Source organism: Emys orbicularis, chromosome 1 (genome assembly GCF_028017835.1).
Source record: "Emys orbicularis isolate rEmyOrb1 chromosome 1, rEmyOrb1.hap1, whole genome shotgun sequence".
In the NCBI taxonomy this organism is placed as follows: Eukaryota; Metazoa; Chordata; order Testudines; family Emydidae; genus Emys; species Emys orbicularis.
Window position 1 is genome coordinate 255,265,111 of NC_088683.1, and position 17,677 is coordinate 255,282,787.

General features: G+C 48.2%; 1 protein-coding gene across 1 annotated transcript in view; it reads left to right on the forward strand.

The window, feature by feature from the left end:
* SH3RF3 (SH3 domain containing ring finger 3) overlaps positions 1-17,677 on the forward strand; it is a 390,314-nt gene that overhangs the window by 267,290 nt on the left and 105,347 nt on the right. The window contains exon 3 of the mRNA XM_065421958.1: positions 11,720-11,815. Coding sequence (XP_065278030.1) covers positions 11,720-11,815 — 96 coding nt within the window. The remainder of the gene's footprint in view (positions 1-11,719; positions 11,816-17,677) is intronic.

The following is a 17,677-nucleotide window of genomic DNA, read 5'->3' on the forward strand; positions in this document are numbered from 1 at the left end:
CCCACCGTGGCATGGGTGTAAAAGGTGGGAAGAGATGATGAACCTGTCCTTCCCTATTGGGCTCGCTGCATAATGACCAAACATAATGACCAGTTCTTTCATTCCCTGAGTGCATGGACTACTCTCTTCTAGCCACCTACAAGACCCCACCCCCTTTTCTGAAGGGGTCAGCAGAGTTAACTGAGCACAGAGAAAGGAACATGCTGGACCAGCCTAACAGACGGTGCCATTGGTGCACTCCCCATTGCGTATTGAGGTGCTCGTGGAAGGATTTTATTAGCAATTTATGCAGAAGCAGTTGGGTAGCTCTTTATAGGGCCCGGTGCCAACCTCATACTAGTTTTACACCAGTTTAACTCCATTGAGTTCAAAAGTGCAGCTTATTTATACCAGTGTGAGATCAAAATCTAGCCCACAGAATCGCACCACATCTCTTTCATTGTTTCTTGTACAGTATCTCAAGATCCAGTCTAGTACTGTTTTTATTTAACCTACTTCCCCTCCACCCCCATACACACAGTCACATCAGGGCTAGGCTTTGTGCCAACAATAGGGTTACCATCTGTCCCTATTTCCCCGGACATGTCCGGCTTTTGCGTCTTTAAATAGCCATCCGGGAGGAATTGGTAACAAGGTTAAAAGGTCCGGGATTTGTCCCCCTCCCCTCCCTCCCTTCCATGCAGAGTGCGGCGCGGCTGATTGGGCGGCTGGGCCTGATTGCGCCGCTCCCATTGGCCTCCAGCAGCCAGAGCCCCTCCCCTGCTCCCCCCCCCCCGTGCTGCCTGCAGCCCGGTGCAAAGACACAAACAGCCCCACCGGCAGCGTGTTTTGCTTACACGTGGAGCCAGCATCTGTCCGGCATGGGCATGGTAAGGGGAGTCCCGGGGGGCAGTCAGGGAGCAGGGGGTGGGTTGGATGGGCCTGTCTGGGGGTGTGAATATGGGGTGGGGGGGCGGCGGGTTATATTCTTTTGTGGTGCCCGAGCTCCAGCAATATCTGGGGCCGGGGGCCCTGCTCCAGCAATATTTGGAGCTGGGTCTCTCCCCCGGCCCTGCCTGGAGTGGGCCCTGGCCTCCACCTGCCACCCCCCCTCCACACGTCCCCCCCCCCCGCGGGTCCCCCCTCTGTCCCTGCCCAAAAGAAAGCAGCGCGCCCCTCTCCCCTGCCTGCTTGTGCTGCCAGAGTAGCACATTCCTACGCCCTCCCGGCAGCAACTGCTGTCTGCTTCCCCAGGGTCCTAGTGCCCCCCATCCACTAATGGCAAGGCAGGCTGCCCTTACCCTGCCCTTCCACCCTAGCCCTGAGCCTCTCCAATGCCCCAAACCCCTCATCCCCAGTCCCAGCTCTCATCCCCCCGCACCCTAATCCTCTGCCCCAGCCCTGAGCCCCCTCCTGCATCATGAACCCCTCATCCTCAGCCCAACCCTCATCCCCCTGCACCCTAATCCTCTGCTCCATCCCTGAGCCCCCTCCTGCATCATGAACCCCTCATCCTCAGACCCACAGCCCTCACCCCTGCACCCCCTCCTATCCCCAAACCCCCTCCCCCTGACCACACCCCCCCTCCTGCTCTCAAACTCCCTCCCAAAGCCTCACCCCCTCCTGCACACCCACCCCCTGCCCCAGCCCGGAGCCTGCACTCAGCACCCAAACTCTATCCCAGAGCCTGCACCCTGCATCCCTCCTGCACCCTAATCCCCAGCCCAGGACCTGCACCCCAGACCTCCTCCCCCCACCCAACCCCCCTCCCAGAGCCTTAGGCAGGTGGGGGGGCGGGTTCTGGGCACCACCAAAATTTCTACAAACCTGCCACCCATGTCGGGGCAGTCAGAGGACAGGTAGGGTCCTAGGGGAGCAGTTAGGGTGGGGGGGTTCTCAGGAGGGGGCAGTCAGGGGACAAGAAGCAGGGGGGGTTGGGGGTTCTGAGGGGGGCAGTCAGGGGGTGGGAAGTGGGAGGGAGTGGATGGGGTGGGGGTGGGGCTAGGGCAGGGCTCCCCCCCTCCCCCCAGTGTCCTCTTTTTTGATTGTGGAAATATGGTAACCCTAGCCAACAAGGAACTAGATTCCGATTTCAGTTACACTAGTGTAAACCTGGAGTCATCCACTTACTTTAGGAGAGTTACTTCAGATTTACACTGAGATCAGAATTTAGTCCAAAGTTTCATTCCTGTGCTGGCTCACCCTATGTATGTTGCCATGCCACTTTAAGAAAGTACTCCAGGGGCAAATATATTTTAAAACTATAAAGATAAAAGCCATTTCCTGTGTTCTACTGTAGTGGGTTTTTTTTTAAAATCACAGTGGTCACTTTCATTATTTCTTTCATCTTCCCAGGTGCTCACTCCCAGCCCACAGCAGTGTTTAAAAATTTCTGTGGCAATCTTACCAAGAGCTATCACTTTCAATACCGGTTCATTGCTACAGAGTGACATCCCAGCCCCTTAACATTTCAATTCAAGTGGCATTTCCATTTCTGTGGTGCTGTCACTGTAGTATGTTGCTACTGGGACTTCCTTGCCAGCTGGCAAGTGTAGACGGTAGGCACAGCAGAGTAGTACGTTGTGCCATTCTGTCATCACTGAAATCTTTCCAGTTGTCTAACTCCAATAGAGTTATCTCCATGGAACAGCAAATGAATCTGCTTTGTATTGTTGCATTAATAGCAGTAAATGACTCTATTAAATATCAGGCCACAAATTGTGATTGTCATTGGAGACACAATTTTGTGCTATTTTCTCACAAAAGGGTTGATTTTTCAGCAAGCTAAATTGGTTTAAAATGATTTATATTTGATTTTCATTCTGACAAAGTTTATGAAATGGGATTGCAGGTCTTACAATGCTGTGGACAAGGCTGTCAGGTAGTGACTAATACAGAGGCATTTAGCTGACAAGAAACAAAACAAACAAACAAAAGAAAAGAGAAAAGAAAAGAAAGGCCATATGGTGTCACTGTGGAAATTACAGTAGATTCAGTCAGCTTTTGAAATAACAATTTTTAGACTTGTATTCATTTGTGCTGCCTGGAAATCAATTTAGTGCATGTATAATAGTAGAGTGCAGAAGATTGAATGGCACTCACAAGAGAGCTGTAGACTTTTTGCGGTTCATGGTCCTGTTGGGAACCTTTCTAGGTGTCAATGGGCAGCACTGTAATACAACTAATTTAAGGCAGCAAAATATTAGACATTGAAATCTTTGCCTGTTCAAAACATAAGAAGAATGCTGCTAGCTGTCAAATGCCATGAAACTTTCTATAAATAAAGAACTTTAACTGACACTTTAGGATTTGTTGCGATCCATGGAATTTCTCAATAACATGCTCAAGGAAATACTAGGAGCTGATTTTCAAAGGTTGCACCATGCTTTCCTACAAAAATGGGCAGTATGGGTGCCGTTGGATCCCAACATGCACAATTACCTCATTCGCTCATACACACACAGATTTGGCAGCTGCAGTGCAAACCCAATTTAGGCATCAGTCAGTCTTTGAAAATTTGGCCATAAAGATATATAAATCTCCTTGGAAGTATAAAGTCATCACAATTTAGGTTTTATCAAAAGTCTTTGTAGCAGGAATCAAATATAATTTAAAATGTAAGAGTATTTATGGCAGGATCTTGAAACAATCTATTCTTTTAGTTGCCTGGTTTTACCTTCCTGATCTATAGATTCTTTGATGGGGTGCTCTGCTCACTGCTAGGATGAATCATAGAATCATAGAATATCAGGTTGGAAGGGACCTCAGGAGGTCATCTAGTCCAACCCCCTGCTCAAAGCAGGACCAATTCCCAACTAAATCATCCCAGCCAGGGCTTTGTCAAGCCGGGCCTTAAAAACCTCCAAGGAAGGAGACTCCACCACCTCCCTAGGTAACGCATTCCAGTGCTTCACCACCCTCCTAGTGAAATAGTGTTTCCTAATATCCAACCTAGACCTCCCCCACTGCAACTTGAGACCATTGCTCCTTGTTCTGTCATCTGCCACCACTGAGAACAGCCGAGCTCCATCCTCTTTGGAACCCCCCTCAGGTAGTTGAAAGCAGCTATCAAATCCCCCCTCATTCTTCTCTTCTGGAGACTAAACAATCCCAGTTCCCTCAGCCTCTCCTCATAAGTCATGTGCTCCAGACCCCTAATCATTTTTGTTGCCCTCCGCTGGACTCTTTCCAATTTTTCCACATCCTTCTTGTAGTGTGGGGCCCAAAACTGGACACAGTACTCCAGATGAGGCCTCACCAATGTCGAATAAAGGGGAACGATCACGTTCCTCGATCTGCTGGCAATGCCCCTACTTATACAGCCCAAAATGCCGTTAGCCTTCTTGGCAACAAGAGCACACTGTTGACTCATATCCAGCTTCTCGTCCACGGTGACCCCTAGGTCCTTTTCTGCAGAACTGCTACCTAGCCATTCGGTCCCTAGTCTGTAGCAGTGCATGGGATTCTTCCGTCCTAAGTGCAGGACTCTGCACTTGTCCTTGTTGAACCTCATCAGGTTTTTTTTGGCCCAATCCTCTAATTTGTCTAGGTCCCTCTGTATCTGATCCCTATCCTCTAGTGTATCTACCACGCCTCCCAGTTTAGTGTCATCTGCAAACTTGCTGAGAGTGCAGTCCACACCATCCTCCAAATCATTAATAAAGATATTAAACAAAACTGGCCCCAGGACCGACCCTTGGGGAACTCCGATTGAAACTGGCTGCCAACTAGACATGGAGCCATTGATCACTACCCGTTGAGCCCGACGATCTAGCCAGCTTTCTATCCACCTTACAGTCCATTCATCCAGCCCATACTTCTTTAACTTGGCAGCAAGAATACTGTGGGAGACCGTATCAAAAGCTTTGCTAAAGTCAAGGAATAACACATCCACTGCTTTCCCCTCATCCACAGAGCCAGTTATCTCATCATAGAAGGCAATTAGGTTAGTCAGGCACGACTTCCCCTTGGTGAATCCATGCTGACTGTTCCTGATCACTTTCCTCTCCTCTAAGTGTTTCATAATTGATTCCTTGAGGACCTGCTCCATGATTTTTCCAGGGACTGAGGTGAGGCTGACTGGCCTGTAGTTCCCCGGATCCTCCTTCTTCCCTTTTTTAAAGATGGGCACTACATTAGCCTTTTCCCAGTCATCCGGGACCTCCCCCGATCGCCATGAGTTTTCAAAAATAATGGCTAATGGCTCTGCAATCTCATCCGCCAACTCCTTTAGCACCCTCGGATGCAGCGCATCCGGCCCCATGGACTTGTGCACGTCCAGTTTTTCTAAATAGCCCCGAACCACTTCTTTCTCCACAGAGGGCTGGTCACCTTCTCCCCATACTGTGCTGCCCAGTGCAGCAGTCTGGGAGCTGACCTTGTTCGTGAAGACAGAGGCAAAAAAATCATTTAGTACATTAGTTTTTTCCACATCCTCGGTCACTAGGTTGCCTCCCTCATTCAGTAAGAGGCCCACACTTTCCTTGACTTTCTTCTTGTTGCTAACATACCTGAAGAAACCCTTTTTGTTACTCTTAACATCTCTTGCTAGCTGCAACTCCAAGTGTGATTTGGCCTTTCTGATTTCACTCCTGCATGCCTGAGCAATATTTTTATACTCCTCCCTGGTCATTTGTCCAATCTTCCACTTCTTGTAAGCTTCTTTTTTGCGTTTAAGGTCAGCAAGGATTTCACTGTTTAGTCAAGCTGGTCACCTGCCATATTTACTATTCTTTCTACACATCGGGATGGTTTGTTCCTGCAACCGCAATAAGGATTCTTTAAAATACAGCCAGCTCTCCTGGACCCCTTTGCCCTTCATGTTATTCTCCCAGGGGATCCTGCCCATCTGTTCCCTGAGGGAGTCAAAGTCTGCTTTTCTGAAGTCCAGGGTCCGTATTCTGCTGCTCTCTTTTCTTCCTTGTGTCAGGATCCTGAACTCGACCATCTCATGGTCACTGCCTCCCAGGTTCCCATTCACTTTTGCTTCCCCTACTAATTCTTCCCTGTTTGTGAGCAGCAGGTCAAGAAAAGCTCTGCCCCTAGTTGGTTCCTCCAGCACTTGCACCAGGAAATTGACCCCTACACTTTCCAAAAACTTCCTGGATTGTCTGTGCACCGCTGTATTGCTCTCCCAGCAGATATCAGGGTGATTAAAGTCTCCCATGAGAACCAGGGCCTGCGATCTAGCAACTTCTGCTAGTTGCCAGAAGAAAGCCTCGTCCACCTCATCCCCCTGGTCTGGTGGTCTATAGCAGACTCCGACCACGACATCGCCCTTGTTGCTCACACTTCTCAACTTTATCCAGAGACTCTCAGGTTTTTCTGCAGTTTCATACCGGAGCTCTGAGCAGTCATACTCCTCTCTTACATACAACGCAACTCCCCCACCTTTTCTGCCCTGCCTGTCCTTCCTGAACAGTTTATATCCGTCCATGACAGTACTCCAGTCATGTGAGTTATCCCATCAAGTCTCTGTTATTCCAATCACATCATAGTTCCCTGACTGTGCCAGGACTTCCAGTTCTCCCTGCTTGTTTCCCAGGCTTCTTGCATTTGTGTATAGGCACTTAAGATAACTCATCGATCATCCCTCTTTCTCAGTATGAGACAGGAGTCCTCCCCTCTTGCTCTCTCCTGCTTGTGCTTCCTCCCAGGATCCCATTTCCCCACTTACCTCAGGGCTTTGGTCTCCTTCCCCCCGTGAACCTAGTTTAAAGCCCTCCTCACTAGGTTAGCCAGCCTGCTGGTGAAGATGCTCTTCCCTCTCTTCGTTAGGTGGAGCCCGTCTCTGCCTAGCACTCCTCCTTCTTGGAACACCATCCCATGGTTGAAGAATCCAAAGCCTTCTCTCCGACACCACCTGTGTAGCCATTCGTTGACTTCCACAATTCGACGGTCTCTACCCAGGCCTTTTCCTTGCACAGGGAGGATGGACGAGAACACCACTTGTGCCTCAAACTCCTTTATCCTTCTTCCCAGAGCCATGTAGTCTGCAGTGATCCGCTCAAGGTCATTCTTGGCAGTATCATTGGTGCCCACGTGGAGAAGCAGGAAGGGGTAGCGATCCGAGGGCTTGATGAGTCTCGGCAGTCTCACCGTCACATCGTGTATCCTAGCTCCTGGCAAGCAGCAGACCTCTCGGTTTTCCCGGTCGGGGCGGCAGATAGATGACTCAGTCCCCCTGAGGAGGGAGTCCCCGACCACCACCACCCTCCTCCTCCTCTTGGGAGTGGTGGTCGTGGAACCCCCATCCCTAGGACAGTGCATCTTTTGCCTTCCAATCGGTGGAGTCTCCTTCTGCTCCCTTCCCTCAGATGGGTCATCTAGTCCACTCTCCGCATTAGTACCTGTAGAGAGAACATGGAAATGATTGCTCACCTGTATCTCCATTGCTGGTACATGGACGCTCCTCTTTCTCCTTCTGGAGGTCACATGCTGCCAAACTTCACCATCCTTCTGTCCCTGCTGCGCCTGCTCTGAATCTTCAGAACATTGTGGCCGTAGAAGCATCTCCTGACGTCTGTCCAGGAAATCTTCATTTTCCCTTATGCAACGCAGAGTCGATACTCGTTTCTCCAGACCTCGAACCTTCTCTTCCAATATGGAGACCAGCTTGCACTTTGTACAGACAAAGTCGCTTCTGTCCTGTGGAAGAAAGACAAACATGGCACAACCTGTGCAGGTTACAACAGCTGATCGCTCACCTTCCATATCACCTTCCTCTTAAGAGCTTCCTCAGCTGTTGCAGGAACTACTCAGAGAAACCCACAGATGAAAGCCTCAGAGGGAAGTGCCTCTCCCCAGGCAAACTCCCTCTGTTAGCCTCTGCTGTTCGCCGCTCAGCTGGTTCGCCGCTGACTGCCCTTATATACCAGTCAGGCCCACCTGGAACAAAGCACTCCCAATTCACACTTTTCAAACAAACAAGCAAGCAATCAAGCACACGGTCAAACTGACAAACTGTCCCAGCAACAGACACTCAGATACTCACCAACACAGCCCCCCTAATGCAGCACTTAGCGTACCTCCTCTCGGACAGCTTCCAGCCAAACTCCCTCTGTTAGCCTCTGCTGTTCGCCGCTCAGCTGGTTCACTGCTGACTGCCCTTATATACCAGTCAGGCCCACCTGGAACAAAGCACTCCCAAGGATGGCACCTTGTCCTGGTCACTCTGAGGAATAGCTCACCAGATCGATGCCCCTTCCAGTAATTACACTCCACCACTCTCAGCCTGCAGCCCCTCTCTCGCTCCAGGAACCGCAGCATCCTCTTTGTGACTCGGCCCTCCAGCCATGTCACTAAGCGGGTTCCCCTTCCGGGGGCGGCGGGGGTGTGTGTGTCTTTCAAAGTCTCTTCTGTCCACGCGGTGTCAGGCAGTCCTCACACCCACTGCCTTGACCCTATCACTCCCACAGTGACTCAGACAGTTTTTCTGTTCACTGCCCCCAAGCAGTACCACTCTGCAATGGTTGGTAGGGGAACCCACACCCACCATCTATTCTGGGTTCCAGGCCAGGGCCCTGTAGTGAATAGTTAAGGTCTGCATCACTACCACCTTACTGCTCAACACACCTCTGGACCCCTTCCTACAGGGCTTCTTCTCCCCCACCTCAGGGAGGGGGACTCTAGGCTTCCTCCTTGCTGCCTCTTCTGCTTCCAATTTCCTGTCTTTATAAGACCCGCCTGTTCCCATATAGGTGAGCTTCCCCTAATTAGGGCTTTCTTCCAGGCTTAATTCTCCCAAATTGCAGCCTAATTGGATGATTGGGCCCAGTTGGCTCAATTCTGCCCTGGGCCCTGTGGCTCACTGCCTACCTGGCCGGTGAAGCCCAAGCAGCCTACATGGCCCTAAGCGAAGAGCAGGCCAGAAGCTATGATGCGGTGAAGGCAGCCATCCTAGATTGGGTGGGGCTATCCACCGAAAAATACCGCCAGCGGGTCCGGGCAGCAAAGTGGACAGGGGGGTTGCCCAGAAATGAATGGACTGGGCCACCCGATGGCTGGGACCTGATGCCCAGACAGTGGGGGAGATTATGGACGTGCTTGTCTTAGAGCAGTTTTTACATGGCCTCCCCGAGAACATAAGGGTTTGGGTGCGAAAGCACCAACCAAATATGATAGAGGCAGTGGTGAAATTGACAGAGGAGTACGCAGAGGCAGACTTCCCCAGGAAGAAGGGACACCCCTATAAAGAGGAGGACATCGGGAGAAGAACCAGGGAACCTCCGACCAGGAAGGGTCCCGAGAAGAAATGGGAGACCAGCCGGGGAGCTCCCATGGGGACCAAGACAATCATCTTCTGGCAGTGCAGGCAACCCGGACGTAAAAAGGGGGACTGCCCAGACATGGAATGTGGTTTCGCCCACTTCTGTGGGTGGACCAACATGAGAGGGCCAGAGAAAGGGAGGCGGCTGTCCATCATTCCCCTGATGGTGGGGAGGAGACCCCTGCGGGGTCTAGTGGACACAGCCTCAGCCTGCTCCCCCTTAAGGAGGGGGCTAGTAAAGTCCGAGTCGGTGATTCCCGGAGCCAAACTGAGTGTGGAGTGCATCCAGGGGGATAAGAGGCAGTGCCCAATGGCCCAGCTGCCCCTTGAGGACCAGAGCCGGTTCCGCTGGCTGTGGGTAGGGGTAGTAGAGGGCCTGCCGTACCCCGGGGCAGTGGGAACCAACTGGGACCCCTCCCCAAGAGGGAAGGGAGGTCGGGGGAGGAAACCTAAGATGGAAAAGAGGGGACACCCTCTGAGCAAGGGGGAGAGGGTCCCTCAGGTCAATAACCCTAGACAACAGGGGCCGGGCTGGGAAGGACTGGAGGAACAAAGGCAGGAGGATGTATGCGCCACAGGGCCCGTCGGGGAGCCGAAAGGCCCGACGGAACTCCCTACCCGGGGATCCCCGGAAGACCAGGCTCAGGACCCGCTTGACAAGTCTGAGAACATGAGGTTCAGGGGCTCCCTGTGATTGACCCCAAGCCCCTGGCAGGGGCAAAGGCAGGGAAGGGGGACATACCCAGGGTGTGACTGGTGTGTGGACCTCAGGGTGGCGGCAGAGATATGGGGCCACCCAACACCCACACAGTGTGGCTTCTGGGGATGGGGGATGGCAGAATCCCTCAAGGAGGACCCGGTGGGTCATGGGAAAGATAGCGGAGGGCTCCCCTGGAGGACCCCGCCTGGCAGGGGGAGAAGAGGACGCGGACGGGGAAACCTGGCGGTTGGAGAAGGGGTGTGTGCGTGTGTGTGTGTGTGACAGGGTGCTGAGCAGGAGGACTGCAGAATCAGCCGCCATGCCAGCTCCATTTAAGTGAATAAAGTGGAGCTGGCTGGAAAGAACCTGCCCTAACTGGGGAATGAGAGCCAGCTGCCAGCCCAATTAGCCCAGGGCTATATAAGTGGTGAGGAAGGGAGAGTGGTGGGACAGAGGAGAGCAAGGGAGTGCAGGCAGGCAGGCAGGCCGGCCGCCCGCCCGCCCGCCCTTCCCTCCTGGGTTCAGACACAAGGAACCCAGAGCTGTGCACGCTGTATAGTGAGAAGGTGGTGGGAGCACAAACTTGTAAATAAAAGTGGTTTCAGAACCCGAGCGTCTCTGAGTGACTTTATCGGAGCCTAGCAGAGGCAGGAGCCAGGAGGGCCAGGTGCGCTCTGCTACAGATCCAAACCTGCTGTATCGGCCCCTTGGGGCTGGTGGGGTTTGGGGAACAATCTGCAGACTGTTTTAATACATTTTGGGGATCAGTGTGGTGGACAGCTGGTCCACGATGGACGATGTGTATGCAAATAAGGCTTTAAGCCACATTTACACATCCTCCATCTTGGACCAGCTGAGTTGTGCGGTGTGATCCGTGGCCACCTATGAAGATTTGGGCCAGTATGAGCATTTGGCAATGAAACATAGATGCAACCACACACGGTAGTCGCTGTTACAAAGTGAATTGCCATTGGTAACCACACCGTTACTACAGTTATTTCCTGTTCAAAGTGTAGGGTAAAACTGTTTTTTATGCCTACAAGACAGCAGTATGATTCAACAAGTACAGCATTGGACTGAGAGTCAGAAAACCTGGGTTCTAGTCCTTGTGCTGCCGACTTCCTGCATGCCTTTGGGCAAGTCACTTAATATGTCTATGCCTCTGTCCACCCTTTGTCTGTCTTGTCTGTTTAGAATGTAAGCTCTTTGGAACAAAGACTACCTCTCACTATGGATATGTCTACACTTGAAGCTGGAGATGTAGATCCCAGCTTGAGGAAACATACCTGTGCTAGCTCTGATTGAGTTAGCACACAAAAAATTGGAGTGTAGCAGGGGCAGCATGAGCTGCCCCTAGTACATACCTATCCGAGATGCTAGGGATGGACTCACGAGATCTAGCTTCTCCCACTGCTTGCACTGTCATTGATACACTCAATTACGAGTGCACTAGCTTGATCAGAGTTAGCACAGTTATGTCTCTTTGAGATGGAATTTACACTTTTGGCTCCAAGTGTAGAGGGTTTGTGCAGTGCCTGGCACAATTATCTTAGTTGGGTCTTCTAGTTGCTACTGTAATATAGATAGTAATAACGTTACTGGCAAATGCTGACTTTTTCATGCCAATCACTGTACAGCATGCAGGCAGTTACAGGCTGAAGAAATCTTACATATTAATTAGATAATGAATCTAGGGTTATCATAAAGCATTTTCCTCTTTCCATATAAAATCTAACTTTCTATTGTGTGTGGTTCTATTTCTCTGAATTTAGGATGAAATTTTGACTGTTATCAGACGAGTAGATGATAACTGGGCAGAAGGAATGCTGGGAGATAAAATTGGAATTTTCCCTATCCTCTATGTTGAGGTAAGCTCACAATTGTTTGTGGATGCTTTCTGTCGTTTTTGTTGTTTATTTAAACACACAGCAGGTCAGAATAACCTTGGCGTTCCTGAAAAGAGGACAAACTATTTTGGAATGGCTGAGAAGAGAAACTGTTTATGGTGTTTTGATATAAGCCACCCAATGAATTTACTCTTATCCTGGTCAATTTAATTTAACCCAGCTGACAGGATGTACGCCTGTGAATTGTCAATGGCTTCCAGTCAAGAGGTTTTGGTTTAATCTCAGTGATACAGATGGAAAATAGGAGAGGGTAATCACAATACAAAATTTACTATGCAGCCTGATTTGCAGTCACCTTAGAAGAAGAAAGTGCTGATAACTGCTCTAGCCATCTCTCTGCATTCCATTTTCCATGATGTTCCCTGTTTATATTCTCTGCAAACTATTTGGGGCCCTGTTTGTAATAAGAAAGCAAGATAGAAACAATTGAAGTTAGGGTCAGCTGTGTTTGAAAGCATAGCCCTTCACGGGGGACACTACAGATGTTCCCTGCTCTAGTGGGAGCTCTGGTAGCATGACCCTTTGCTACCCTCTCAGGGGATACACTAGGCCCGATCCTTAGCTGATGTATTTCAGAACAGCTCTGTTGATTTCAATGGCATTACAGTGATTTCTGCTAGGTGAGGATCTGGTCCCAGTGCTCCTGTGGAAAACCAGCCAGCCCAGTCACCTTTGGGGCGGTTAGCAGAGCTATCCAGCAGCCAGAGGCGTAGCGAGCGCCCTCCGTACCCTCCGACCGGAGGGGGCCCCGCAAGGAAGGGGGCCCCTAAAAGTGGCAAAATAAATACCGCATTCCAGTTTCTGCATTGTAAGGGGCCCCGCCCGGACATATGTTCGGAGGGGGCCACCATTTGGAGGGGGCCATGTTCTTCGTTGCTACGGCCCTGCCAGCAGCCGTTGTGCCCACAGGAGTATACAGATTACCGACAATGCTAATTTATGCATGGGTATCACAAGTGGGGAGGGGCATATGCTGATCAGGGCTGGCAACAGTCTGGCTCTTAATTTGAAAATATTCCAGACTGGCATGTTGTCTTGGGATCATTATCCCTCAGTATTGCCTGTATGCAACCTGCAACCATGTTTTGGTTAAATGTGTTCCATATTTCAGTTGTACTTGAGGTTTCCCTCGGAGGATTCTAGCTCTGTCTCAAGCACTTTTCTTAAGTAGTTTTCATTTCAAAATACCAGTTTGCATCTGTTTTCCTCCTCCTCAACTGGTCAAAGGCATCATGTGGTGCAGAAAGCTTCTGTGCATCACACACTTGAGTGACTTGCCTGTAGTATGCTCTGCTGCAACAGGCCTGGTTTATAAGCACTAGTAGCTTCATACTAATATATGGGCCTGATTCTGATCGCAGACTTATACTGGTGCAACTCTATTGACTTCAGTGGAGTTACTCTTCATTTATGTACTGGGTACAAAATCAGACCCATTGTGTGTAGCATTAATGTGTTGTCCCCCAGAAACTAGTCCTCCAAATTTCTTAGTTAATTACTTGAGGCAAAACAAAGATAATTAGTGCTGTGTCTGATTATTAACTCCAACATAGATGAATTTTCAGTAAAGCATAAAAATCACATTCCGCACCTGACAAGAACAATAATATTAAAATGAGGATGTGTAGTAGCTGTTGTTGAAAAATTGGCTGCTTGATGGAAGCTAATGCTTAGTGATTCTCTCTGCTCAATGTGTAAGATCCAGTCAGTTTGTTATAATTGACTGCTACAATGGGCTTAGCCCAGCTCTCATCCTTCTCTTGCCTCTCCCTCATCCCCTTTCTTGATTGTGTCAAAAACATCGCTGATACAACAAACTGTGATCGATGCTCTTCCGGTTTTTCATTGCTGCGTGATACACCAGTAGTTGACATAGATCCAGTTGTTTCATGTAGGTGCTGACTTCCAGATAACCTGCTGAATGGACAGTACCCAATTTGTCTCATGTTGTGTGAGGAAATACTGGTAGTGATACTACAAAAGAAATGTACATGGAACTGGACACGAAGCAAGATTGTTTTGAATGACATGCCTCAAAGGATGGGGTGTCACTAATCCCAAAGTATGAATGATACTAAAAGGGAATTTGTCTATATGATTCAGCATAGTGCCAGTTAGCCATAGTTTTTGTTATATACTGAGGGCAATATCAGTTAGTTAACCATTCATCTTTAATAAGTTCAGGCAATTTTCCTTTTTCAGTATTCCCAAATAAGTTGGTTATAGTAGTTAACACGTAACTCCCATAAGCAGTACAAATAATTTCTTTACCTTCCTGATTTTCCTTAACTTTTTATTATTTGTTGTGATTAATTTATTAAGTTTTGCTTGTGTTTGAGTAAACAATTTAGCAATGTCATTCATATTGTAAGCAGTGTACCGTTTCTCAATAGCTAGGCCCTGAATGCCATAAATTATGGGTTTTGAAATTGTTTCCGCTGCCTGCTGCTCAAAATAGTTGTTTTTTTATTTTTATTTTCATATTACCATTGTTCCAAATAGATATTCCAGATTCAAATAATCCTGAAATGTAACCATAATCCCATTTGAAGTCTCCTAGTTCAAAAATTACCAGACTGCAAAATAGTCTTTTGCCCAGCCATTGAGTCTTGCTACCTGTGTATTAGCTCCTTCTCCTTTAAACATTGTGGCTTCACAATACTGTCTTTTTATCTGTTATATTGGCATGAGGGTGTTAGAGCTGTGCTGGCATGTGTAAGATTGAGGCGACGGAAGAACACAGCATGTCCTGATAGAATTAAACCTGCAGTAATGAAAAATTGAGACAGGAGGGACACCCAGTAATTGGAAGGGCAGATCCCACCAGCACACTCAAGAAGTACAAACTCAAAGCTAGAGTTGTTAAGCAGAAATTCTGAATGCAGCAGCAATACTAGATTTAAACTCCAAAGAAGTAGTGGCTCTGATAAAAGAACCCCATGAATCAGTGACTGAGCTGTATAATTATGTTCCTTATTGCAATAACTGTAACATAGCTATACCGTATTGCAAACCAGCAAATTGCAATTGATAACATGTGAGCCCATTATTGCAATGTGTTTTATTGCATGAGGGGCACTAAATGCTGGGATTAAACAATATAAGGATTTTTTTAAATTAATTCCTTACGGCAGTGGTTCCCAAATTTGTTCTGCCGCTTGTGCAGGGAAAGCCCCTGGCGGGCCGGGCCAGTTTGTTTACCTGCCGCGTCGCAGGTTCGGCCGATCGCGGCTCCCAGTGGCCACGGTTCGTCGCTCCAGGCCAATGGGAGCTGCTGGAAGCGGCACGGGCCGAGGGACGTACTGGTGACGGAACAAGTTTGGGAACCACTGCCTTACGGTATCAAAGCAAAGCAGAGTCAAGAGTAACTGGTATTTTGTCCAATATCTGTAGTCAAAAGGATAATAGAAATGGGGGCTACCATTTGGAGTGCTGGGGGTATTCAGGACTCCACAATATAGATCCAGAGCAGGGGTCGGCAACGTTCGGCACGCGGCTCGCCAGGGTAAGCACCCTAGCGGGCCGGGCCAGTTTATTTACCTGCTGACGCGGCAGGTTCGGCCGCTCGTGGCCCCCACCGGCCGCGGTTCGCCGTCCCGGGCCAATGGGGGCGGCGGGAAGCCGCGGCCAGCACATCCCTCGGCCCGCGCCGCTTCCCGCCGCCCCCATTGGCCCGGGACGGCGAACCGCGGCCGGTGGGGGCCGCGATTGGCCGAACCTGCCGCGTCAGCAGGTAAATAAACTGGCCCGGCCCGCTAGGGTGCTTACCCTGGCGAGCCGCGTGCCGAACGTTGCCGACCCCTGATCCAGAGTATGCTGCGAACACACACAACCCAGAGAAAAAAATCTTGTGAGTAAATGTTTGAAAGAAGTTTGGATCAGAACAATACATTGAAGAAAATGCATCCAAATAAGACAGCACATTCATTAAAAAAAAATAACATTTGTTTGAGAAAACAATGATTTTCCTTATGAAATTACCTTTGCAGAGACCCACTTTTAATTGTCTTGTGATTTGCTTCTTGATCTTTAATCCACTGTAAAGCAGTTTAACCTATTCAGGGCTGCAAATATGCTTTAGCCAGTGTTCCAACCATGGTCATAAAACACTGCTCCGCAACCCTCCCATGGTTCCTGTCTTTGTGCCAGCCTTTGTCTTGGACTGCACACCAAATTACTTTACTGAAATCCCTGTAGTTAGTTTATTTGTAGAATATATTTTTGTTTTTATTAAAAATAAATAAATAAAAAGCTGTGTTCAGTTACTTTTAGTACTTAGCATCCAGTCATGGCAGATCCAAAGAACCACTTAGCTCTTCATAAAAGAACAAAATCTTCTCTCGTAGACTAGCATGTGAATGCTTTAAATCAGGGATTCGGAAACATTTTTCTGATGTGGACCACATCCTAATAATGAGACTTTCTTGTGGACCATCTTCTCTTCCATATGACACCTTCCAGTCCAACATTTCTATGTTTTTGTGTTTCAACTGAGTAGACCACCACTAGTCCAATTTCCAAACTGTGCAGTATCTCTGTACAATATGGCAGCCATAGCAATTACAATTACATGCATAAGCACGTAATATTCAGAAAATGTGTGTGTATTTTTAGGCGTGATAAGTATTTTGGCCTTTTCCACAAAAAATGAATTCCACTACATTTCTGTACTGCATTTAATCTTTCCTTCCTATCTGTTTTGTTCCCCTCTCCACCTATATCACAGGGATGACAAGTTAGGGCCCTAAACATCTATTTGTCCTTAATTTTTTTTTTGAACCTTCAGATATGTGGTCTGCATGGCAGCAATTTCTGCTCCATCAAAGAGGAGAGTAAGAGAATTGAGACACAACAACAGCAGATGAGAAGCCACCACCTCCTGGCTTCTTAAAAAGCAATCCCATCCTTTGAGTTTCTGTCTAAGGTAGTGGAAGCTGAATTTCACCTTAGCTAACCATCTATCTTCTATTCTTTTCCCCAAAGCCTTGTAATATGCTAGATATAAAAAGAGCGTTAATTAATGACTTTGAAATACCCTAAGAACAAACCCTTCCAGAAATCACCCTGTTTGCTTATGGCCTTTGAAGGAAAGTCCAAGTGGAAAGCAATCTCTCTCCAGAGAGCATCCAAAAAGATGTTCCAACCAAAAAGATAAAATGCTTCAACCAAGCCTTGCTAATGTTATTTAATGTTAATAAAAAATGAAGGTTTTGAAAGGTAGAAAATGAGCCCATTCAGAAAAACTTCTTTTGTTAAAATCCATAAGCCCTGGTGTAAGTAAGTATAATTTTATTGACTTAAGGGAGTTGCATCCCTTTATACTGGAAGTGAATTTTGCCCTTTCTCTCTCATTTCTTATGTCAGATTTTTACTTTACTTTTGTCTGGCTACATTGCTCGTTTTTCTTTTCGGTTGAATAGATTTTCTTTGTTCTTCTCATTCTATGGAATATTCCATCAGCATACTTCTAAAAACAGGTTACCATGGGAGTGCATTGCGAAGGAATAGTTGCTGTGCCTTTCACATGCTGAAGGTGCATTGCTGACAGTAAGAGGGATCTTTGTGGGAATCAGTACTCCTGCTTGTCGTCTCAGAGTATGAAACAATGCAAGGATAAAAACCCTTTGATTTAAGGTAACAGGTTCTTTTAATAATGACTCTCATATAAAAATAAATCAGTTAAATAACATTAGGGCAAAGATGCCAATCATCAAAAACTGGAATATTTGCAATCAAAGGAGAAACAGACTAAAAATCCAAGTACAGTGGGATGTAGTGGGAAGAAATCAGATTGTGCCTTGTTTTGCCTGATTATTGCAGGTT